General features: G+C 41.4%; 1 protein-coding gene across 5 annotated transcripts in view; it reads right to left on the reverse strand.

The window, feature by feature from the left end:
- The window catches only part of XRRA1 (X-ray radiation resistance associated 1), a 63997-nt gene that overhangs the window by 35332 nt on the left and 2223 nt on the right, over positions 1–26442 (reverse strand). For 4 of the 5 annotated variants that reach the window (XM_072794627.1, XM_072794626.1, XM_072794625.1 and 1 more), the window contains exons 2-8: positions 25659–25714; positions 22276–22373; positions 18427–18611; positions 14968–15039; positions 13530–13602; positions 9897–9994; positions 5565–5698 (exon numbers count right to left, since the gene is read on the reverse strand). In XM_072794627.1, coding sequence (XP_072650728.1) covers positions 5565–5698; positions 9897–9994; positions 13530–13602; positions 14968–15039; positions 18427–18611; positions 22276–22369 — 656 coding nt within the window. In that variant the 5' untranslated portion in view covers positions 22370–22373; positions 25659–25714. Of the gene's footprint in view, positions 1–5564; positions 5699–9896; positions 9995–13529; positions 13603–14967; positions 15040–18426; positions 18612–22275; positions 22374–25658; positions 25715–26442 lie in introns of those variants that run through there. The other variant, XM_072794629.1, reaches the window with a different exon arrangement.

A 26442-nucleotide genomic window follows, 5' to 3' on the forward strand; every position in this document is an offset into this window, starting at 1 on the left:
GGCAGTGGCTGATGGCTTAGCTGAATGGTCAAAGCTTAGAAAAAAAATGTAAAACTGCTGACAGGGAAGTCTAAGGGGAAATTATGTGAACGGACCTCTCAGAATGGATAGAGTATGAGGACTTGCATCCCATGTGAATGCTTCCCAAAGGCTATCTACTTTAGAGAAGACTCTCAGTGATCAGGTGGACAAGATGACCCATTCCATGAAGTCAGTTGGCCTCTCTCCTCGTATACCCTAGTGCTTGCAAAATGGCCTTAGCACACATCCCTTCACAAAAGCAGACCTGGCTACCACCCCTGCTGAGTAACTAAACTGTCAATAGCAGAAGCCAATGCTGAGCCCCTAATATGGCACCATTTCTGAAAGAATTAGCAAGCCATCTAGTGGGAGGATGACTACAGAGACAGAGACCACCTTCCTTCATGAGAGGAGCAGTGATTTTTTTTTTTTTTTTTTTGCTTAGAAAATAAACACGTATTTTGGATATTTACATTCCCTGACCACAATATTCTGCCAGCATCACCATCTGGGGACTTATAGAATGTCTTATTCTTTTTTTCTAAAAAAAAAAAAAAAAGATTTTATTTATTTATTCATGAGAGACAGACTGAGAGGGAGAGGCAGAGACACAGGCAGAGGGAGAAGCAGGCTCCATGCAGGGAGCCCGATGTGGGCCTCGATCCCGGAACTCTGGGATCACGCACTGGGTCGAAGGCAGATGCCCAACTGCTGAGCCACCCAGGTGTCCCTAGAATGTCTTATTCTTTATCCTGGTACCTCACATAACATTGCTTCTAACCATGCAACACATTTGGTAAGTGCAATAATGAGCTCATAAACATGGAAGTCACTTTTTGTTATCATGTACCTTATCATGTAGAAGTAGCTGATCTAATAAGAAAGGTAAAATAGTTTTTTTTTAACAACTTATTTATTGCACCAGCTAGGAGAGACTACCCCCTGTGAAGTTAGGGGCTCTGACTACTTATAGGATCTGATGTCACATAAATTGGCAACCAATACTGATGCTGTTTTTCTCATAACCAGAACATAGGATCTAGGAATTAATGGAAGGAAATGAGAACAGATCCTCTTACAATTATCCACTTACAGAATTTTTGCCTCCATTCCTGCAAGTAGAGGTCTTTGTTACTTCGGGAGGAATAATTTTACAGGGAACACAAAGAATAGTTTCTCTTAACTAGAAATTGAAATTGCTACTTGCCACTTGGGTCCCTCAAACCACTAAACCAATAGGCAGAAAAAGTGGAGCTTACTATATTGGCTAGGTGATGGATACTGATTATCAAAAGTAGGTATGATTGCTGTTATACCTTGAGGGCAAAGAGAAATATGATTGGAATCCAGGGAATTATAAGGTATTCTTCTTAGATGTGTCATGTCCATTAGTCAAAGTTAATGGATTTTTTGCAAGATGAAAAGAGTTCTGCAAACAGATGGTGGTGATGGCAGGACAATAATATGAATGTATTTTTATGAATTCCACTGTACATTTAAAATAAATGTACAAATTCCATTTGTACATTTAAAAATGGCTAAGACAGAGGGTGCCTGGCTGGCTCAGTCCGTAGAACACTTGACTCTTTGACCTTACAGGAGTTTGAGCCCCATGTTGGGTATAGAGATTACTTTAAAATTTTTTTTAAAAAAATGGTTAAGATGGTAAATTTTATGTTATGAGTATGTTACCATAATTTTAAAAAGCATTAATAGAAGACTACAGCATCCCAATAAAAAAGCATTAATAACTCCAATCCTTCAGGAATGAACATTTAGGATATCACATCAGTTAAAGAGCCCAAATAACCAAGATGCTAGATAAAGGAGAAGGAAACATTAAATAGGTGGTGGAAGAAGGATTCATAAATACATACTATGTATGGCCTCCTGACCAGTTAAGAAAAAATTATTGTAGCAAATATGTATATTTTCTTCCCTACTTGTTATGTGTATGTAAATTGCTAGTGATAAATGATTTTGCAACTTAGTTTTTAGGTTCTAAAACATCCACTTAGCACTGTGATTGCTTTAGAAGAGAAAATAGTATCACCCAGAAATGGATACGGTGACTGATGGAACTGTGTCTCATCCCTTTATAGAAGAAGGTGAAAAGTATCTTCATAAGAGGAAAAGTTCTTTCATGTAAGATGAAAGCACACTGTGGTTGCTAGTGTTGTAAGAAAATTAAACATGGAGAGAAGGAGGACAGTAGATGTTGGGTTTCCAAGGGTTGGGTGGCACCAGTCATCTGCCTATTTGTTCTTGAATTTTACTCCTTTCCTCTGTGTTCTGCTATGTATTATAAAGGGCTGAGGCTACTCCTAAGCTACACTTCCCAGACCACCTTTCCAATTGGCTTCCAATGAGATACTGCCAAGGGAGAGATTGGTAAGCCTGGAAGGCCAGAACAGGGGCAGAAGCAACTCCCTCATTTGGTTTCTGACAGCTTGCTGGTAACAGCAGCAGTGTAGCAATGGCATCCATGCTGGTAGAGGTTCCAGCTCTGTTTGAGGCAGCACATCTGCAGCAGATCTAGAACTACAGCAACAACCTCTCAAAAACCCCAACAGCAGGAATAGGCTTGTGGGCTTGAGTCCAGGGAGTGTGGGTGGCTTCTGATCTCTGGGTATCAACTTTCATCCTTGCTCTTGCAGCTCTTCCACTGCCTATGGAAACAATTCCCTCTATTTATTGTTGCTAATATTTAGGTGGAATAAAGGTACTCTGATTATGACTTCTTTTCTTTTTTTTTAAAGATTTTATTCATTTGATTCAGAGAGAGAGAGAGAGAGAACGAGCAGGGGGGAAAGCAGAGGGAGAGAGAGAAGCAGACTACCCACTGAGCCAGGAGCCTGATGTTGGGCTCTGAGCTGAAAGCAGAGACTTAACCATCTGTGCCACCCAGAGACCTCTGATTATGATTTTTTAAGAGTCTTTATCTTTTAGAGGTACACACTGGATTATTTACAGATGAAACTACATAAATCCCTGTATTCATTTATGGCTAGATATGTCTGAGATTTTTCTTAAGAATAATTTAAGGTTGGGTGTGGTGAAGATATATATGAAACAGGATTGGCTATGACCTTAGAACTGTTAGGCAATAATTGTTAGGTGATGGGTGCTTGGAAGTTCATTTTGCCATTGACTCTATTTCTATGTGTGTTTGAAATTTTCCATAATAGGGATGCCTGGGTGGCTCGGCAGTTTGGCGCCTGCCTTCAGCCCAGGGCGAGATCCTGGAGTGCCGGGATCGAGTCCCACATCAGGCTCCTTGAGGTGAGCCTGCTTATCCCTCTGCCTATATCTCTGCTTCTCTCTCTCTCTCTCTCTCTCTCTCTCTCTCTCTCATGAATAAATAAATAAAATTTAAAAAAAATTTTTCCATAATAATATGCCAATTATTATCTCTCCCCATGAAAATCAATGAACTTCCCTTAATTGGCAATACTTCACATGGGTTTTATATTCCTGACCAGACCCTGACTGACATGTATCTGGTCATAGAGAAAGTCGCCTAAGATGAAGCCAACACTGGGGGAAAAAAAAGATGTGTATGTGTGCCTGAGAAAGCAAGTAAGAGAAAAGACAAGACCAAGGTTATGTGCATACTCAAGAAACACACTGAATTACATGCAGAGCCCTGACAACATCCTGTGTACCTGTATCCAGCCAAAGTGAATCTAGAGTTCTATTAGACTTTTACAGGTACATGAACAAATAAATTCCCTTTTGGGGGGTGTTGATTTTTCAAAGATTTATTTATTTTAGAGAGAGAGTGACAGCACACACAAGTGGGGGGAGAGGCAGAGGGAGAAGAAGCGAATCCTTAAGCAGACCCCATATAGGGCTTGATTTCATGACCCCAAGACCCTGATCCGGGCCAAAATCAAGAGTCAGACGCTCAGCCAACTGAGCTACCCAGGTGCCCCATAAATTCCCTTTTTGGTTAAGCTAGTTTGAGTTGACTTCTGTCACTTGCAAACAAAAAGAGCATAATGAAATCCCTAATATAATGATCACTATTATCCAAATCCTTTGGGCAACTAACCAACCTCTATCATCACTATAAATTCCATCACATCTATCATTGTCACAACAAACATCATCATCATGACTTTCTCCTTCACCATCTCTAAATTAGTTAACATCCACTGAATACCTCAATGTGCAAAAGCACTGGGTCCTCATCTAGGTGCTTCTAATCCAAGATGACTAAGACACAGCCTCTGCCCTCATAGTGCTCACAATCTGCTTACGAGACTGTAGGTATATCATCCATTTATCTATCTATTACACATATATATACATATTTGTGAGACATAAGCCACAATAGAATATATTAAGTTCTAAAGTAAGATAAAAAACATTAAATTCAACAGATGCTTAGAGAAGGGAGGAAGAAGTATGGTTTAAAGCAGTCAGGGAGGGATCCCTGGGTGGCGCAGCGGTTTGGCGCCTGCCTTTGGCCCAGGGCGCGATCCTGGAGACCCGGGATCGAATCCCACATCGGGCTCCCGGTGCATGGAGCCTGCTTCTCCCTCTGCCTGTGTCTCTGCCTCTCTCTCTCTCTCTCTGTGTGACTATCATAAATAAATAAATAAAAATTAAAAAAAAAATAAAGCAGTCAGGGAAGGCTTCTGATAGGGACAGGAGGATTTGAGCAGACCCTTGGAATACATGCAGAAGAGAAGAAGAGAAGATAGAAGAGAAGATAAGGGAGCCCTGGGTGGCTCAGCAGTTTAGCTCCTGCTTTCAGCCCAGGGTATGATCCTGGAGTCCTGGGATCAAGTCCCACATCAGGCTCCCTGCATGGAGCCTGCTTCTCCCTCTGCTTGTGTCGCTGCCCCGCCTCCCTCTGTCTGTCTCTCATGAATAAAATCTTAAAAATAAAAGAAGAGAATGGTCATAAACATGGTCTCTGGAATCAGATGGACTTCATTAAATTCTGGCTCAGTCACTTATCAGCAGTTATTTAACATATCTGTGCCTCAATTTCCTCATCTACACGGATAGTAACAGGATACATACTTCATAGGTCTATTTTAAGAATTAAATGAGTTAATATGTATAATGTGCTGAGAACAGCATCTAGCACATAGTAAGTAATACATATATGGCATTATCATACATTCTGGTCAGAAGGCATGGCTTAAACAAAGGTGCAAAATGGGAACATGGGAATATATAAAGCTTAGTAGGTTTGTGAAGGGGAATAGTCTGGCAAGAACAATATCCACAATTTACCAATGACTAATCAGAGACCAGGAAAGTGACTTGCTAGATACCTGAGTGTCTCCTAATAGCACAGTAGAGTGTGAAGACATCATCTGAAGCCTCATCATTCTTTGGGGCCCTGTTCCCATGACTGCCTTTCCTACGAGCTTCAGCAGGCAGCATTGTCCCTGTTTTGAGCACTCACAGCCTATCTTTACAGCACTTCTGAGCTGTAGGGGCCACTTCGGGGCCATTTCCTGGCACACTTGGACCCAAAGGTTCATGAGGAGCACATGGGATGGATCCTAGGATATAGAACTTACTGTTCTGTGACAGCCAAATTGGGTGGCAGGGAGGTGAGCCCATTGCCCGTGAGGAGTAGGACACGGAGGTGTGGCAAAATCCCCAGATCACAAATGGCCTCTGCAGTCAGACTGTTGAAGGAAAGGTCCAGGAACTAGGGCACAAAGATAAAAAATGGGAGAACAGATGGACTATTCAATGACAAGGATACTCATACATGAGGTGGGAGCTAACTACTTCTTCCTTTAACCTAGGCAACCCCATCGCTCATAAGCCTGAAGCCTTCTTGACTCTCTGGGTTAACATTCAAGGCCTACTACAGTCAGTTCCCAGACGACTTTCTAGCTTCATCTCCCACTGCAAATCTTGATTTATTCTGTGGCACTGACCAAAGGGACTCCTTCCCCATTCGTGGCACCACTATCAGTGTTACACAGTCAGTCAGACATATAAACAAGTGGCTGGAGGTCACTGCCAAAGGAGGACTGGATTAGGTCTGACTCCACTGTAGTAATCAATTGATGGGTTCTGTAGACCTGAGTTTAAATACCAGCCAAATGTGTGATTTGTGCAAATTACTTGACCCGAGCTTCCTTATCTATAAAATAGAAATAATAAGGAATTCTTATGAGAAATTATGTAGGTAAAACCTTTAGCATGAGTCTGCCACATAGTAAGTACTTAGTTCATGTTGGCTGTCATCTTTATAACCATCTCTTCATTCAAGGACCATGTGCTGAAGGCTTATTTTATGCCAGTCTGTCCTCTGCTGGCTCACAACCTAGTTGGGTAGCTAGATACATATATTTTAGTGTCTACTAAGTAGCAATGCTGCTGGGATAGAGGTCTGAACACAGATCAAAGGAAGCACAAAGGAAGGAATATTAAGCAGCTCTACCAGAAGATTCAGCAGGCTTCAGAGAGCAGGTGATGCTTGAGTTGTCCTCAGAGACTAGTTGGTATTCACCAAACTGTTAAAGGCAAAAAGAAACGCAATGCAGCCAGGAGATAGGAGATAGGAGGTAGCCTGCTTTGTTCTAAGAACTGCAAATAGTTTGGGCATGACTAGAATCTGTGGTATAACAGAGGGTTTGATAAGACTGGGTAGGCCGTGAAAGGGCCAAGCACCAAAGGGGTGCTAAGTTCATGCTGCCATCAGCAAATTCCAAGTTTTGAGAGTTCACAAAAAGGGGTGATTCCACTTGGCAGGGGCAAAGAGAGAAGCCTTCAAGGAGGAAGACCTGGATGGAGGGATCCCTGGGTGGCTCAGCAGTTTAGCGCCTGCCTTTGGCCCAGGGCACGATCCTGGGGTCCCGGGATCGAGTCCCACATCAGGCTCCCGGCATGGAGCCTGCTTCTCCCTCCTCCTGTGTCTCTGCCTCTCTCTCTCTCTCTCTCTTTCTCTATCATAAATAAATAAATCTTTAAAAAAAAAAAAAAGGAGGAAGACCTGGAAAGCTGGCTCAGATAATCATAGGTAAAGGTCAGGAAAATCCTCTCCTTCATACCCATATGTGGATAGTCAATAAGACCTATGGATACTATTTCCTTAATATCTCTCTCATTTTGTTCCAACTCATGCTTCGTGCAGCAGCCATACCTATCATCCATTGGATACTTCCCACAGTCTTTCTTCTGCTACCTACCCAGGCTCATCTATCACTACACTCTACTGTGTTTTACTTCCCATTCCAACCACACTGAGCTGTTACATCAGTATGCTAGCTCAGGAGTTGGTAAACTAACACCTCTCTGCCACATCCATCCTACTGCCTGTTTTGTATGGCCTGTGGGCTAAGAGTAATTTTTACACTTTTAAATGGCTGAAAAAAGATTAAATGAAGATTATTGTGTGAAAATTATGTGAAATTCAAATTTCAGCATCATAAAGTTTTATTAGAACACAGCCACGTTCATTTGTTTACATAGTATCTATGGCTGCTTTCTTTCTATAACAGCAGAGTTGATTAGTTAACAACAGTTGTGACTAGTTATGACCACACAGACTACAAAGCTTAATACATTCACTTTACAGAAGAAGTTTGCTGACCTTTGTCCTAGCTGGTTTGGCTATTTAATGTTGGGTCCTAATTTAATTTCCACAGAATTACGAGCAGATCAAAGAAATGGATAGTCTTAGAATCACAGGTCCCAGAACTTCACAGCTGGCCCAGAATTTACAGAGGAGGAAACTTAAGTCCCAGAGAAGGGAAGTGATTTGGCCAAGGAGCTATGTCCAAATAGTGGCAGAACCAAGACAAGAAATGAAGCCTCCTGACTATCAGGGCAGGGCTCCAGCTGAGCCTTTTTCAGACTGGTATGAAGAAAATCAAATCACAGCAAAGTTAAGTTTTTCTAAATTGACTGCTGAAGAATTCTACTCTTCGGATGGCAGCCTTTCTGGCAAACAAGAACAGAAGATTCCTAATCTACTGCATCTGCTGAGTCATAACAAGCTTTATTACACATCAAAGTATTCATTACTATAAACTGCAAATTTAGGACTTTTGACAGTTTTATGCTTTTTCTTAGAGAGACCTTATAAATCACAGAGATAGAAACAAATCATTAGCCAAGAGATTTCCTCTTCTCATTTATATTTGGCATCTTGACTTTGGTCTGCTCTCTTATGTAAATAAATTCTCTTGGATAAGGCTGGGTCTATCAGATAAATAATCTTCATCAGAAGCTATCAAAGAAGTAGGGCATCGAAAAGTCAATCATGATCAATTAGTAGATCCAAGCTTGTCAGGTGTGGTGTCAGAGCCTATAGTCATTCCCCTCCCCAGGGCCCACTGGCACTTAAAATAAGGATTTGAAATAGTAGGGGTGAGGAAGACAAGATGCCTGACACAATGCATGACAATGCGTGACCAACATACAAATAACTACTTTTTTAAAAAGTAAAAAGTAAAAAAAAAAAAAAGGAAGTTCATAAGAAGCTCCCAGGCCTGCAGGTCAAAGAAATGGCTACTTCTATCTCTAGCATCTGGGATCTGTTTCCCACTGTTTATACTAAAATCTAACAATGTTTTTTTTTTTTAACATAGCAAAAAATTACACCAGTTGTCAATTTATACTCTCTCTGCTTTATTGGACTTTCAAGAGCTCTGCTTCTGGGACAAGTCTGAGCACAACTCCTGTTCCAAATCATGGTAAATCACTTCTATCCTCAATATGACTTGAAACCACAGAGTGTAAAGCAAAAGAACAAAAGGACATATCATCCGTTTTAGAAAGGCTGCCATCCCAAGCAGTTAAAACTTTTTAAAACTCTGGCATACAAAGGGCATCAACTCTGAAATACTCACTTTTGTGAAAGGACTCTCTCTCCCAGACAAGACTTAAGTGAGGCTTTTGTGAAGAGTGGCTGGCCCTTGATATTGGCAGATTGAATAATTTATCAACTCTGGGGTCAACCCAAGGCTTATGACGCACAGACATTCTGCTGGGATTTGAATCGAAAACACTTGTACTATAAGGCCAACATGTGGAGAAGCGTCCCTTTATTTAATGAATGAGCCTGGGCAGGTGCCCAGCCCCATACCTTGCTCCAACTCTAATCTCCATGTAGGCAGTGACTTTCAGGGAGTGACAAAAGCTTTGTTACTTTGTGAAAAATGGCCCTAAAGTTTTCATGGAAGTTGAAGAGGTGATTAACTTCAAGTATGAGAACATGCATAGAAAATGCATCACTATAGGAAACTTAGTTTTGGAGAAAGGCAAGAATGCAAACAAATTTTTCTGTATTTTTGAATCTGGGGTTTGGAGAACAGCTATGGATGCATAAATGTCAAGAGTGTGCTTTAGAACTCATAGGATTCCTATTTCACAGTCACCTTTGGTTCAATAAACTAGGCCTTTAGCCTCCTTACCTGAGCCCACTGGAGCCAATCTGGCTCATTTAGACCAGGATGGGTCTCTGGTATCAGTCTGTAATGCCTCTAGTTCAGCTGGTCCAACCTGCTGTGCCTAGCACTTAACCTCCAAGGCTCCTCAACCCTCACTGGATCCAGATCTTCCCTCAAACTCTCCTTCCTACCGTGCTCTGTTTAAAGTCAGTTTTCTGCACAGACTCCTTTGGCATGGTGTTTGGCATTTCTTTTCCAGAACCACGCACAATAGCCACAGGTATGATATAGTCTCACCTATTTGCCATCGCTGCCATGACCACTACCCTCATTACCACCACCAACCCTGCCAGCCTCTACAAAGGACTGCTATGAAGAAGAGTCTGACTCTAAACGCCCAGAGAACTCCCTCCCAACTGTTATAAGCAGTAGAAACCTCTACTACACCCATTCTTTACAGGGAAACAAGTGGGCACCAAAAACTCCCTACCTCCAACTTACTTCCAAGAACTTAAAGTCTCCATATTTCACATAGACTGTTTTAATTCCATTAAATGCAAGCTCCAGTTCCTTTAATGTTGGAAATGTATGAAATGCCTCTACAAGGGAAGGAGAAAGAAAGAATCAGCTAGTTGTGAAGGACCTAAGAGAAAGATGTAAACAGTGGTCATTTACTGGGTTCCCACTGGGTTAGACCAGGCTTATGGTCAGGAGCTTTGTACATACGGCCTCTAAATCTCTAACAATCCTGAACAACAGGGATTCCTCCATGGAGGAACAATAGGGATTACTACTCTCATTCTACTGCTAAGAAAATCGAACCTCGGCTAGGCTAACTGATTTGCTAGAAATGGAATTGCTGGGAAGTAAAAGGGCCAAGAATTGAATTTATGTCTAACTCCAAAGCCCATTTAAAAATTATATTTGTTATTTATTATAAAAAACATGCCTACCAAAAAAGTAAAAAAATATAGAAAAACTAAAGTTCCCTTTTTAAAAAAATATTTTATTTATTTATTCATGAGAGACACAGAGAGAGAGAGAGAGAGGCACAGACACAGGCAGAGGGAGAAGCAGGCCCCTTGCAGGGAGCCCGACGTGGGACTCGATCCCAGGTCTCCAGGATCACACCCTGGGCTGAAGGCGGCACTAAACTGCTGAGCCACTGGGGCTGCCCCAAAGTTCCCTTTAATCTCAATACACAGAGATAACCACTGAAAGTTTCATGTGTAATATTTCAGAATTTTTCTCATGGGTACAGTGAACACACACACACACACACACACACGCACACACACACACATCTTTTTATACAAATGGAATCAGACCATATACGTTGTACTGTGATTTGCCTTTTTCCCTTAACAATATGACTTAAAGATTGGTCCATGCTAGGGCGCCAGGGTGGCACAGTTTATTAAGTGTCCAACTCTTGATTTTGGCCCAGATTGTGATCTCAGAGTTGTGAGATCGAGTCCCACATGGGGGTCTGTGCTCACAGAGTCTGCTTGAGTTTCTCTCCCCCTCTCCCTCAGTCTTTCCCCACACTGCTTTCTCTCTCTTTCTCAAATAAATAAGTCTAAGAAAGAAGCTTGTTCCATGTCAAAACATACAGATCTGCATAATGTCAGATTATGTTCTATATTATAGACATTACCTGAATTTATTTAACCATTTCCCTATTGATAGCCTTTGGGCTATCTGGATAAAAATAAGAACACTTTTCCCCTTCTGCATGAGAATTGGACTTCATTAACCTTCTAGCCCTTTTCCCTAGTATCCTGAAACAAATGGTATGGCAATATAGTTAGGCAATATTATTATGGTAAAAATGATGCCAGATTAGTAAATCACATACGGACTAGGGCAAACTATAAATGAACTATAAACATCTGAAGGGGTACCATAACTTTGGGCCTCCCTGTGTGTGGCGACTCCCATAATTAGTCATGTCTTTTGCCGGGACTCTAGGAGCTATGTCTATGGAGCGTTACAATAGCTATTTGCTCCTGTAGGGAATGAGGCTTCTAAACCAGAGTGGCTCCAACATCTACCAAATGAAGAGTCTTGCTGTCTTGGACTTGAGCAGGGGGCTGCAGAGAATGGCCCACAGACGGCTTCATGGACTGCTACAGGAATTGTTGTGAGGACTCCACTGAGAAACAAGTGCAGATGCTGTATTGCTGGAATACTGTGTGGAAGGACTTAGAGCCTTCTGATGTCAAGGGGGCAGATGGTGGCCTTATGAGTCAGAATGTTCACTAGAGTCTAGGAAAAAGACTGCTTGGTAGGTATTTCAGGATGTTTCCAATGAGTGTCTCTATACAAGTGTGTTTCTGTAGAATAAGTTCCTGAAAGTGAAACTACTAGATTAAAGGCAATGAATACTGGGTTCCTGGGTGGCTCAGTCAGTTAAGTGTCTGCCTTCAGCTCAGGTCATGGTCCCGGGATCCTGGGATCGAGTCCTGCATTGGGCTCCCTGCTCCTCAGGGAGCTTGTTTTCCTTTTGCCTGCCACTCCCTGTTTGTGTGCACCCTCTCTATCAAATAAATGAATGAGATCTTTCAAAAAAAATAAACAAATAAAATAAAGACAATAACTATTTTAAGAGACACTGCCAAACTGTCTTCCAAAGATGTTGCACCAATTTATTATACTTCTACCAGTAGAATACGAGAGTAACCATTTCCCTATCAATGCTGGCTGTCATCAATCAGTCCTTCTCATGTTTGCCAATATTTGATAGGCAAAAAACAGGATTTTGATGGTTTCAATTATTAGTGAGGCTGAGTATCTTTTCCTATGCCTATAAGCCTTTGTATTTTAAAACCACCCTCCTGACAGTGTTTTCTCAAGGGCAGGGACTGTATATCACATGTTTTTTAAAAAACATCCCTCAACCTCAACTATTAAAAACTAAACTTACCTGATTTCTCTTGAAACCAGCCTCTCCTCTAGTGCTATCTGTTCTTAGTGAACTCCTTTGGCTCCTTCTTTCCATGTGCCCATTAGCTACCAAGTCCTATTATTTCTACCTTCTCCTGAATATCTCTTGCCATTGCCCTCACCTCTACTGCCTAGGCTCAGACCTCCCTACCCTGCCCCTGGGAAAAATGAAATCATCTCCCAGATTTCCTGGTCTCCATCTTCTTCTCTTATCATTCAAGCTCCTCACAGCTCCCACTGAGCTTCTCTATTTAGAAGCCTTCCAAGGCTCTCTTTTGCCTGCTAGATTAATTACAACTCAAGACCCTTGATATTCTTGTCCCTGCCAACCTTTCTGGTCTTCATTTTCCCCTACTCACATCCCTTGCAAACATACAAAGCCTCTTCAGCATCCTCCCATCCAAGTACTAACCAGGCTTGACCCTGCTTAGCTTTCGAGATCAGACAAGATCTGACACTTTCAGAGTGGTAGGGCCATAGACCTCTTCAGCATCCTGATCAGGCACTGCTGTTCCACATCTGCTCCACTGGACTGAAATACTTTCTAATTCCTGTTCATTTTTTAGGTCTCAGCTAGGTGCCCCTATGCTCAGAAGTTTCTCCTGACACTCTCGTCTGGATTGGTGTCCTGCTTATACGCTTGCATAGCATTTTCTTATTCCTTCTATCACTACACTTACCATACCCTGCTATAATTGTCTGTGTCTGAACCCATCTTTCCCACCAAACTATGAGCTCACCAGAACAGGAAAATTAGATGCATTCATTTCTAAAGGCCAAGCATGCACATAGTCCTGACACCCAGCAGGGGTCGCTGTGGACTTGCTGAAAAAAGGAGCTCCTATAGTCCTATAGTTCTTACAGGTTTAAAAACATTTTCCTATACCTATCTCATCAGAGCCTACAAAGCACCCTGCCTTGGGGAGGAAGAAGGAAAAGGAACTGTCTCCATTTACAGAGAGAGAAGCAGCAGCTCAGAGAGAAACACTCTAAGTAGGTAGCTGCCAGCTCTGCTCTGAAATCCTGGTCTGGGTGTTCTCTAGCACCCAGTCTATTGCACTCCAAAAAAAAAAAAAAAAAAAAAGATGAGCAGATAGTCATGAATGCACTGACAAGCAAGTTCTAATAGGAGTGACTAGCTATGCTGGCTAAGATGCAGAAGTCTAGTTTTAAGGAAGAAAAGCTTACCTAGAGGAAGCAGGTTTTCTGAGGCATTGATGTAAATCACAGAATGAAAATGCTTGAAGTCCTTTTCCTTAGCCTGTGGGAAAGCATTTCAAAAGAACACCAAGATTAGTTCCCTGCCAAGAGGCTTTGCCAAAGCTCCAGAGCTGCAGTCAAAAGGCATGAAAACATAAAGGGATATAAGCTATATTCTTAGCAAAGAGCACCTACTTGCTAAGAGCCAGAATGGCCTTTCTGCTTCTTTTTTTCTATTATGAAATAGTTCAAATGTACAGAAAAATCTAGTGAATAATACTAGAAGACTCATGTAACCACTATCCACCTTTAATAAATATGAAGATTTTGGGGCAGCCCCGGTGGCACAGCGGTTTAGCGCCGCCTGCAGCCCAGGGCGTGATCCTGGAGACCCTGGATAGAGTCCCACGTCAGGCTCTCTTCATGGAGCCTGCTTCTCCCTCTGCCTGTGTCTCTGCCTCTCTCTCTCTCTGCATCTCTACGAATAAATAAATAAAATCTTTAAAAATAATAATAAATATGAAGATTTTGCTGTCTTTGTTTCAAATTTCCTTAAAGAAATAAGACACTAAAGAGCTGACCACGCCCCCTGCCCCCATGATCTTCCCCAATTGTGTTCCTCTCTCTCTCTCACAGATAACAGTTATCCTGAACTGGTGATGATCATTCTCACACTTGTTTTATACTGGTATTCTATATATGTATATCCATAAACTATATATAATATTATTTACAAGGTTCAAAACTCTGTATTAGATGCAATCATACTGCAGGTATCATTCTGCAACCTGCCTTTTTCACTCAACATTGTTTTTGAGATTCACTTCTGCTGATATACATAAATCTCTTGAGATTGACTTATGTTAATGGTACTGATTTATTTAATTGCTGTATAGTATTATACCACCAATCTCTCTTCATATGCCATGGGTGGCCTACAAACCGAAAACATATGCCATAATATTCCGCTTATACACTGGCTAGTGGGGAGCCACAAAGGTGGCTCAAGCTACCTATTAGCCAATATAAGAAAAACATGACTCATTACATGAGTCACAGCATGTATAAGAACAAATCAGTATCTTGGGAGAACCATTATCGCTCCTGGCACTGAATCTTGAGCGAAATTTCTCCTGTAGGTTCTTCTGATGGAATATAGGTAATTCTATGAATAAATTCTATGATGATAAATTCAAACCAACTCCCAAAATGCTACTTCCTTTAATTCACCTCACATAGGCCAATGGCAATAGCAAATTTACTGCAAAAGACTGTGTCTGAATGTTGTTTCCACTCATTGAGGCTTTGTCTGATACCCCCCTCCAACCCTCTAATCCTCAGGGACTTTGGAGATACAATGGACAAACAGCCAGGAACCACCTCAGGTCTGGCTCATCCCAATCACATCTGTGCTGGCTGTCCCTACCTTGGAGAACTTCAGGCCGCTCACATTAACACTGCACAGGTCTGATGGCTTCCTCACACAATGGTGCTTCAGCTGAAACAAAGTGCAGAGAGTCAGCTCTCAAGGCCCCAACAAAGCTTATATAATTGGCCAAGACAAAAAATGACTCCCTGTTGAGAAAGGTGGCCTAGTACAGTTCAAAGAGCATGAGCTTTGGGAGTTGCTCAGACCAGAGCTCCGACCTCAGCTCTTCTACCTCTCAGTTTCCCATCTGCAAGATGGGGATAGTAACATTGACTTGACAGGGTTCTTAAGATTTCTCTTTCTCTGTTCCTTCTCTGTCTTTTCTGAGCCCCACTTCTTCTACCTGGCTGTTAAAAATCTGTATTTCTGGGGCTTTTCCAATCTCTTTGTGTTTATAATAATTTGTTCATTCTTTCATTTGCTAAATATTTACTAAGCATTAGTTTGAGCCATGCACTGTACTATATGCATCGATACATTTTCTTCTAATCCTAAATAGGATAACATAAGTATCACCATTTTCCTTTTATAAATGAGAAAAATAAGGTTAAAAAAAATAAAAATAAAAATAAAAATAAAAAAGAAAAATAAGGTTAAGAGAGATAAAGTGCCTTGCCAAAGGTCGCACAGCTAGTAAATTAGATGATTTGAATCCAGAAATGTAATCACTAAGCTCTGTGCTCCTTTGACTACTATGTTGCCCCTCATAAGTAAAAAGAGGAAAATCTCAGTGTTGGGGCTTCTATTTCTTCTTAACCAAAACTCATTCTTTTTTTCTGTTAGTCGTTTATTTATGGTATCATATTTAAGCATGGAATTAGGCATTTGTAATATTCTATTCACAGAACTTATGACAGCATGGAAACCAAGTAGCAAGCAAGTATTTATAAAGGTGATAAAAACTTTTTTTACAGATTTATTCTTTCTTTATTTTTAAGAAATCTCTACAACCAATGTGGGACTTAAAATCATGACCCCGAGATCAAAAGTCAGATGCTCTACCAACTGAGCCAACCAGGCACCCCTAAATGTGATAAATATTTTAAAGGAGAAATTCAAGATGCTATGGGGGATAATAACAGCAGGTTCTAACCTCAGTCTGAAAATGAGGAAATATCTAGTTGAGGAAGTAATATTTCAGGCGAGACCTGAAAGCTAAGTAGGAGTTGGTCCCATAAAAGTGGGTGACAGGTTGTGAAAGCTATCAAGGCAGGAAAAAGCCAGGTGCTTTTGAGAGGATGAAAAACAACAAGGCCAGGGAGGCAGCCACTGGATCACCTGGGTCCATACTGGCTGGGTAAAGGAGTGTGGATTTTGTTCTACAGTTAGTGGAAAGCTAACAGGCTTTTTTTTTTTTTTTTTTTTTTTTTTTTCTGGCAAGAGCTGATAGCAATTTTATAAAAATTGCTTTGTCTGATACACATAGAAACGATGTGAAGAGACGAATACGCCAGACATTGTTAATTACCTTCCCTAGGGCAACTTCTCTACTACTACTTATTAAAGAACCCCAACGTTATTCCATTTTTCTGCATGGATGTGTCCTAGGCCCCAGCTCCAAGGGATAAGTCCTGACTGTCTAATCCAATCTTGGAGGTCATATTCCCCTAACTAATGACTGTTGGGACATATGATATAGGTCTGGCCAATCAGACAGACACTGTAGGAGGCCAGTTCTGGGGAACTCTTTCTTACTTTTAAAAATAGACATAAGACAGTGGCAATCCTTTTTGTACCTCTGGATGTTATCTTTTATATGGGATGACTGGAGTTGCTGCAGCCATCTTGGGATCATGAAAGCAATCAGCCCAAGAGGACAAGGTAACATGCTAAGGAAATAACAGCAGAAAGATGAAGGAACCTGGGCCTTTAACAGTAAATTAACCTACCCTGGAATAACAATGCCTCTGGCTTCTTTGTATGTTAAATAAAAGCATCCTAGTTGGTTCAGGCTAGTTAGGAAGTTATTGAATTACTCTAATAAAAGATGATGGTGGCCCAGATTAGGGTGGAGGCAGTAGAGATGAGGAGAAGAATACAGATTTGACAACTATTTAATAAAAGTGCCAGGGCTTGGTAGTGTCAGGAGTGGGGTGGTGAAGGAAAGCAAGTGTCAAGGATACTTGAGCAGATTCCTGGCTTGGTGTTTGGATACAGCACCATCACTGAGGCAGTAAACACTAGGGAAGAGGTATGTCTTGGGACTTGGAGTAAGGGAATTGGTGCAGTATTTCAATCGGAAGTGTCAAAGAAACATTCAAGTGGAACTATCCAGCAGGTAAGTAGGTATCCCATTACTGTGAGAAACACCCTTGTTTTTTCTGCTATACAAAACAGCAGCATGAGTAACACACCATCTCTATTAATGTGGGTATATATACATAGTAGGAAACAAAAGGGAAAAGAAGACTACTATGTTAAGTGTTTCCTGCCCTTCCTGGATACTGTTATTTCAGTCCTCTGCACACCCAGTGAGAAGCAGACATCACAACTAAGGACATACCAGGGGACTCTGCAAAAAGCTCACACTACCCCCTTGAGGTGAGTTGCAACCTCAAAGCTGCCTTCTCAAAGCTCTCTTTTAACATCTGATCTGTGTAGAAAGCCACCCTTGGGAACCACAGAGCCTGGGATGCTGAAGAGTTATTCAAAGGGACTATGTGAACTAGCAAGAGCAACTTCTCTACTACTTCTTTTTATTACCCATCTCTTAGGTAAAGAACTAGACTGGACATTAATATTGGTTTACAAAATGGGTATTTCTTTGCCAAGCCACCAAGTCATTGCAAAGGGCAGATGTGAAATTACCTGTCTGGTTTCCAATAGAGCCACCCCATGTCTTCTTTGTAAAGCCTGCCCTAGACACTTGGTACTATCTGAACTGCTCCCTCAGACTTCAGCCAAATATTAAAACCACAGGACAGTGGTTGTAGAGTGTGGAATCTCCCCAGTCCCCCCATTCCGGGAAAAATCTCCCCAGAGAATAAGAATCTCTACTCCCTACCAGATGCAAGAATTAGATTTTCACTTTACTATTCCCCTGACCTACTCCTTTGCCTCTCCAAATCAATTAAAAGTTCTTACATGATACTATAAAGGTACAGGCTTTGGAGTCAGTAGACCAGAGTCCTCATCCTGAATAGATATAATCCTGAATAGCCAGAGTTCTAATAGTCAGCTGTGGGACCATGGCCAAAACAAATTACCTCTTTGGGGCCTCAGTTTTCCCATCTTCACAATGGCAACAACATAATAGGGACAATAATCCCTATCTCACAAGGTGGATGTACAGAAAGTTTTGGGTCCCTTCATCATCCTCAGTTAGCCAAGATCACTCTAATAGTTTGGGCTGGGTTGGGGGCATTGTACCACAGTGGAACAGGGCAAGTCCTTGTCCCCCACCAAGACAATCATCAGATGATGTTGCCAGTCATTCCAGGATACATTTACTCTCACCAGAAAAGCCTGGTCCAGCACATGCCCAGGAATGTCCTCTTGGTTTTCCTGTTGAGACCCTTTCTTCCCCCTGACCTCAAAAGAAACCTTCTTCTGGATTTCCTGACTGTCAGATGGTGCCTGAAGCACACTCTTGGGCTTCTTCTTGAGGTTACATTTCCGAGCCACTAACCAGTGTCCTCGGCCTGTTGAGAAGATGAGAACAGTGAGGAGGAGCAAACTCCTCTAAAGCTACAACTAGTGTGTTTACAGAATATTTACCTATAATACCAAAACCAAAAATGCTCATTACCTGATATGCACCAGACGCTGTGCTGCTGGTGGTGGTGGTAGGGGAGGTGGGATGTCTGCATACCTACCCCATTTAATTGGCCCCAAACCATAGTGAAGGAGAAGTTATTGTCCTCATTTTTACAGATGAAAAGGCTAAGACTCAAAGAGGCTTGTCCAATTTTTTCCTCCTTACTTTTGTCTCCAAACGCTAATTTTCCTTCAAGACTCCAGATCAAGTGATTTCCTGTTCTACAAATCCATCTCTGACCCTCCTCAGCAGAGCTGATCATTCTTTCCTATGTCAGCTTGTTACTCTCCCATTGGTCATCTCTTGGGTAAAGATAAAATCCTGCTACAACTCAATGGGCTCCATCTTGCTAGATCTTACCCTGGATCCCGTCATTACAGCATAAAGGTTGTATCAAGAGCTCAATAAGAAAATGATTGGACAGTTGGAACTTTTAAAAAATCTAATACATGTTCACTGTAGAAAGAACTCAAAAATTTATGTGAGCAAAAAATATGAGGTTTACTAGTAAGCTCACCTAACAAAATTCATGACATCCTAGAATCTGTTCTCTCCTACATCAGTTTATTTACTCCAAGGCATTCATTGAAATCTATAATTATTTGTTCACTTGTTTACTGTCTGTCCTAAACTCCAGAGAGCAGGTTTCATCTGATTGACACACCTCAGTATTCCCAAGGCTTACAGAGCTTACTATATTGTGAGCATGACTGAATGAACGGCTGAATGAATGCTGAGCTACAGCACCTACCCACAACTGCTCATCCATACCTTTTCTGAGCATTGACATTGTGCTAGGAACTAGAGCTGTGAAGATGAATAAGACAGAGGCCCTGACTCAAAGGAGCCTAATAATAGAATAAGTGCTGTGAAAGCACAGAAAGGGGAGCTACTAACCTAGGGCATGAGCTAGATCCAATAAGTTTGACTTGATGGAGATGGAAAAAACAGGCAGCCTGGACAGAAGGAAAAGTACAAGTACCCAGAAGCATAAAAAGATCAGAAAGATACAGAACAGCATGGAGTTGTGGGAACCAGCTTGGTGCCTCTGACCATTGGCTCCTTGCCTTCAACGGCCCACTACCTCTGCCTCAGGGGCTTGCCCTGGCTCACCTGACCACTGCTGCCAATCCTGCCTCTTGGATACAGTTCTGCCTTATGTCTCCCAGGAGTCATTTCCCATTCCCACTCTAGGCCTGACATTGCAGATGCTCAATTTCCCAGGTTTGCTCCCATCTGGCGCATGGACCTTTGTTTGTCCTCTTCCAATAGGCCTGACTCCTAAAGACTCTAATGTGAGTTGGTTCCCAAACTCCCAAAAAGGTGAGAAAATAAGGTCCAGGCTGTGTCAGGAGATGAACATGACAGAAAAGAGATGAGGCTGGGGAGGTCAGCAGAGTCAGATTAGAGAAGGTCTAGAGAACCAAAACAAGGGTTTATTGGGGTAGGCTTTTAGCACAAAGAGCAACCATGGGAATGTTTATCCCCCCGGAATTTTTCATTCTGAGATCATTTAAGACTTCCAGAAAAGTTGTGAAAATAATAGAGTTCGTGTACAGCTTTCACCCAGTTTCCCTAATGTTAACATCTTATATAATCATTATATAATTATTGAAGGCAATAAATTAACACTAGTACAATATTAGTAACTAACCCATAACCCTTCTTTGAACTTTGCCAGTTTTCTCACTAATGTCCCCTTTCTGTTCCAGGGGGATCTCACATTTCATTTAGTTGTCATGTCTTCTTAGAATCTCTCAATCTGTGAGTATTAGTCAATTATTTTGTAGAATGTCCTTTGATTTGAATTTGTTTGATGCTTTCCCATAATTAGATGAAGGCTCTGTGCTTTGGCAAAACTACCACAGAAGTGACATGGTGCCCTTCTTGGCGCATCCTATCAGATGGCAGGTGATGTCAATATGTCCCTGAGTTTTCAGCTTGCCTGCCCTAAAGATTTCAGTCTTTCCAGCCCCCATCATTTCATAAGAATTCCTTAGCACAGATAATGTGTGTGTGCATACACATATATGAATATGAAAACAGAATGAGTAGGATATTAAATACATATCCTATTGGTTCTATTTTGCTGGAGAGTCCTGCTACAACACCCATTAGCTTACCTGTAAAAAGTATTATTGTGATCTTTTAACAGTGATTTTCTATTTCCTTCATTCCTTCTATGTTTACTAACTGAAATTCTACTGTTGGAAGAGCTGTTCCTTCTATATTTATTTACTATACAAATATTTATTTGTGTCAGTATGGGCTCATGAATATTTACTTATTGTATAGTTTACAACCCAATACTATCTATATTTATTTTATTGTTTAGGTTGTCCTAACTTTAGCTATTGAGAGCTTCTTCAGGTTAGGTCCTATGTCCTTCTGACAGGCACTCATCATTTCTCTGAGCACTTCTGTACTTCCTGTCACTATACGACGTTCCAGGCACAATTTATATTTTTCTGGCCCCAGCCTTGGAAACAACTTTTTCTCTGGAGAAACCAAGATCTATCCAGAAACCAAGATCTAGGGGCCACGTATACTCTTTGTGAATGAGGTGTTCTCAGTGGACCAGAAATATACATATACATATATATATATATATATATATATATATATATATACATATTAACACATGTAGATGCACATGGCTGTATTAATTTCTTTATTGTCCATCTGTGTGTGGAAGAGGGTATAGGGATGCAATTGTGAGTTCATACTGAGAGCTCCACGGGAGGGTTTTAAACAGGTAGGTGGCCAGATGTCTCTATGTGATAAAAGAAATCACTCTAGAGAAGCTGGGAGGATGGATTGGAGGAGAAAGTTCTTCTAATATTCCACATAAAAAGTAACCAGCATATTATTTCATCTAGAGTAAACAAGGGGTACTTCCCCCTTTCTCTACCCTTTCAAATTAACAAATCCAATCTGCTGAACTCATACTTCTCAGCAGTGTTCCATCTGTAGGGCTCTGCCCAGAGTTATGAGGAGTCCCTGCCCCATGGGAGTTTTTAACTAGATGAATGCTTGAAAAACTACTTAGCAGAGTCATTTTATTTAGCCATTTTATTTAGGAGCTTGGCAGAGTAATAAACAGGAAGACAGCTCACAAGAGAGTATGGTCATTGAGGGCTGGAGTAGCTAGACAGGAAGAAGAGCTGGGTTTTGTGGAATGGGAAAAGTTTGGATAACTAGAATGAGAGCTGGAACATTCTGGGCAAATAAAACAAGCTTTGTGAAAAGAAAGTACTATGGAATAGACCATACATAAAGGAATGGGATTGTAGCAAAGGATAAGGGCAGTTTAGACTCTGAATACAGAATATCAGGTAAAGGAGCCAGCAATGAGAAGTCACTGAACAGAATGGAACACTGTGGTTCGATGTGCATTTTAGAAAGCTCCCTGAGGCTACTGAGGGAAGATGGATGGAAAGGGATGGGGTCAGGTAGTGCAGGGAACAGTAATAAATGGATTGGAGAGGAAGGAATATATGCGGGAGCTGGGTGTGAAGCAAAGGTGTCAATTAGAGAAGTCACCTGACCTTCTTCTGGAGTCCGAAGGAGATTTTTGGCTGGAAAGCAGTTGTTCAGGTAAGGCTTCCCATTATCCAGCTTGTATATTCCTGAAGAGGTCATCTCCCTGAGAGTCAAGAAAGGAAAGTGAGGAAGTAGAAGCACTGAGAAGGGGCACCATAGTTCTCTCAACCAATGTGGCTTGTGAGCTCACCAGGAGCATCATATCCTATCTCTGAGGCCCAGGAGTCTCCAGTTTCAGAAATGGGCTGGCTCTTTGAATGAAGAGGGAGACCAAGGGCCTTGGGTTTTTTGGTTCAAATCAATCCTAACTCATTGGAACACTATACAGAACACCTTTGGATTCAGACAAACCTGGTTTGAATCCTGTCTTTCCTCACTCTATGGGTATGCTCCTCTACCCCTCTGAGCCTGTTTCCTCATCTGTAAATTGGAAGTAGTAACACCTACCTTAATAGACAGATGAGAGGATCAAGTTAGAATGGTAGTGCTCAGTACATACTAAGTGCTTGCTAGAAATGTTCTTTGTTTTAACAGACTTCAGGGAAGAGGGGGCTCACGTTTTAGGCAAGATGTCATGAAAATTACTATTTGAACTGCATAAATAGGATTTGAGAGATGAACTGAGTTTGCTAATAAAGAATAAGCTTTCCAAACAAAAAGGGCCATAGGACTAAGGGCATGGTAGTGGGCACATTTGCTGCAGTAAAGAAACAACTCAATCCAGGAAGGAGAAGGATGTATATTTGGGAGTTTGGGATAATAAGATTACACAGAAAGGATGGTGCCTGCTCTTGAAGGCTTTTAGCACCAGGCCTAGGGGCTCAGGCTTCCCCTTGTAGGTAACTGAGAGCCATGGACGTTATCTGAGCTGGGGAAAGCCATGACCCAACCTGTGCCCTAGAGAGAGAGATCTGACAAAAATAATGCTAGATTGAATCAGATTCCATCAACTGGTCACTTAGTCAAGACAATTCTAGCTCAGAAAAACTGTTTTGTTTTTTTTTAAGATTTTATTTATTTATTCATGAGAGACACAGAGAGAGGCAGAGGCAGAGGGAGAAGCAGGCTCCCTGCAGGGAGCCCAATGTAGGACTTGATCCTAGGATTCTCAGACCATGCCCCAAGCCAAAGGCCTACGCTCAACCACTGAGCCACCCAGGCGTCCCCAGAAAAACTATTGTAATGTTACTTTTCTCTGTCTCTCACTGTTTCTCCCAAATATTTTACTCTCCCACCTAGAATATTCCAACAGTCTTCTGATTGGATTCCCACTGAGCAAACTTGAGCCTGTTCTTGAAGGCCCCTGGAGTCCCACGTCCTAACCTTTCTAGCTCCAGTCAACCCCGCTCAACAGGCTCAGAGAATCATTTTCTATTCTCCAAACACATTCAGTCTTTCCTGCCTTTGTTTCTTTGGACTAGAATAGCCTTTTCCATCTCACCTGGTTACTTTCATGCTTTAAGATTCAGTTCAGGGGTGCCTGGATGGCTCAGTTGGTTAAGCATCCAACTCTTGATTTTGGCTCGGGTCACGATCTCAGGTTTGTGAGACTGAGCTCCGCATTGGGCATGGAGCCGGCTTAAGATTCTCTCTGTCTCCCTCTGTCCCCTCCCTACCCTCTCCCTCTCAAAAAAAAAAAAAAAAAGAAAAAGAAAAAGAAAAAGAAGAAAGAAAAAAAAAAGATGGTTTAAATGCTACTTCTGTTAGATATAAATCTCTAATGTAAGATCTAAATTTCTTAAATCTTGAGCTCTTGGAGATTTGAGATTTTTCTTTAAAGAGATCCAGCCAAAAAAATAAAAAAAGAGAGAGAGAGAGACAGAGACAGAGAGATCCAGCCAGGGGGCACCTGGGTGGCTCAGTGGATTAGGTGAGAGCTTTTGGCTCAGGTCATGATCCTGGGATCCTGGGATCAAGCCTAAGTCAGGCTCCTTGCTCAGCAGGTAGTCTGCTTGTGCCTCTCCCTCTGCTTGCCCTCCCTCGTGCTGTCTTGTTCTGCTCTCTCTCTCTCTCTCTCAAATAAATAAATAAAATCTTAAAAAAAAATAATAAAGAGATCCAGGCATTCCCAGATCTGCTTTGAAACAACTGCAGACAACTTTCAACAGAGTCAGAGACTTACCCTGTAAGTACCTGGCTAGGACAATGTGGCTCCTGAAATGAGGGTCTGGAATGAGATTCAGTAAAAGGAAGGAGTAGAGTGGAGACATAGGATCAGATGTCCTGAGAAAATGTTTTCTGTAAGTGATAAATATGTAGAGTGGTGCAGTAGGAAAGGCAACAATTTTGTTGGAGATAGGAGGCTTAAATTTGAGTCTAGTTTCTGCCACCAAGCTAAGTGACTAGGCTATCTCTTCATGCCTCAAATCTCTCACATGTAAAATGAAGATAAAAACCTGTGCCTTGGAGAATTACTATAAGAAGTAAATGAGGTAATACATTTTTAAAAAGCTTCTTTCTAGACATGGTCCAGATGCTACCCTTTCCACAACGTCTTCACTAAACCTTCTAGAGGGAAATTAGCTACTTTGGCTAAATGCTGGATTTTTTTTTTTTTTCTAGCTGGAGAAAATGGTGGAGCCCTTTCTACCTCAAAAGATTACTATTGATCATGAAGGGGTTCCTTCAGTGGTCTGTGAACCTCCAAGTCTGGAAACATATCCAATCCACCATCTCTCTTTCGCCTCTGGGATGCTTATAGGAAATACCCAATAAACATGTGTGAGCCAAATGAAGGATAAGATGTATTCCCAGGGCCCAAAGGTTTTTATACATATTTCTGATCTCCCTAATTAGATTCTAAATTCCTTTAAAGGAAAAAGAGCACCTATGACACTCACTTCTTTATTCCCAGTACCTAACACAGCACCTAGCACATAATAGATCCCACAACTATCTGTGGAATAAATGAGTGATGTTGGTATCTCCTCTGGTTCAACACAGGGCACTATGAATTTTCTGACCTTTTACCATCCCAAAAGGGGTTGGATGCCCTGTGTGTTCCCACAGTACTCTATACCTCTCCTAGTATAATGCTTATCCCTTTATTATAATTGTTTGTTCCCCTTAATAAACTTCTCACCTGCTGTGGGTCCCCTGATATCTTACTCACCTATTTAATTCCAGAAGCTACCATTGAACCTAGAATTCACTAAAAATGTGTTGGGAAGATGAATGGATAGATTGATGGGGAAAGATTGATAATCATTCAGTCAATCTGTCTTTCAGGAAATCTCTCTTGTGATTAATCATATCTATCTGCTACATAGGTGAATGGATGAATGAGTAAATAGCTGGCTGGGGAATGTTAGAGATGATGACTGTTGGGAGAACACTCCAGCAACTTACAGTATATAAGGACCTTGATTCTGATCTGTATAGTACTTACTTGATCTTCAACCTTGGGAAAGACCCCTTGACTTCCTTTTTTTTTTGTTTCTTCACCTGTAAAATAGATATTACACTCCTTCTTAGCCTGCCATTCAGAGTTCTTGAACTTTCTCATTAGTTACATCCTACTCATGTAGGCTCCAAAACGTGTCTCAGCTGGGATCCAAAATATGTCTCAGCTGGGGCCTTAAAAAAACCCATAAAACTAAAGATCCCAGAAATAGACTGAGACAGAAACATGGACAGGAAGGTGGAACAAGAGAGTAATTTTGTGATGATGAAGTGAGGCTACAGTGCTTAAATAAGATGTGCAAATCACAAATCAGGAAGGAAGGATCTTTTAATATAATTAATACAAAATAAATCTATGTATGATAAAAACAGCAAAGACAGAGTTGAAAGATAAGACACAATTTGGGAAAAGATACTCGCTATACATAAATAAAGGATGACTTAGACTGGAGGGCATAGAGACCCAGACACAACTAATTCATTAGGAAATTCCAAGTCCCAATAAAGAATACCAGGTGAGAAGGTGTGGATTTAAAAAAATGGGCTAGGAAAGGCACATAATCCCCATGTTACCTGGTCTAGAAAGTAACCCTAAGGAAAGTATGAACTTTATCTGGATGGTAGGAAAAAGAAAGTCCGAGTTCCAAGCTTAAAGGCTGCCTGCCTAGTTATCTTCAGCTACCTTGGGTCTCTATCTCAAACGTGAAGCAGCTAATCTCAGTGTTAATTGTAACGTCTCCTCTCTCTCTCTCTCTCTCTCACACACACAC

The sequence above is a fragment of the Canis lupus genome, chromosome 23 (assembly GCF_048164855.1).
Source record: "Canis lupus baileyi chromosome 23, mCanLup2.hap1, whole genome shotgun sequence".
Classification (NCBI taxonomy): Eukaryota; Metazoa; Chordata; class Mammalia; order Carnivora; family Canidae; genus Canis; species Canis lupus.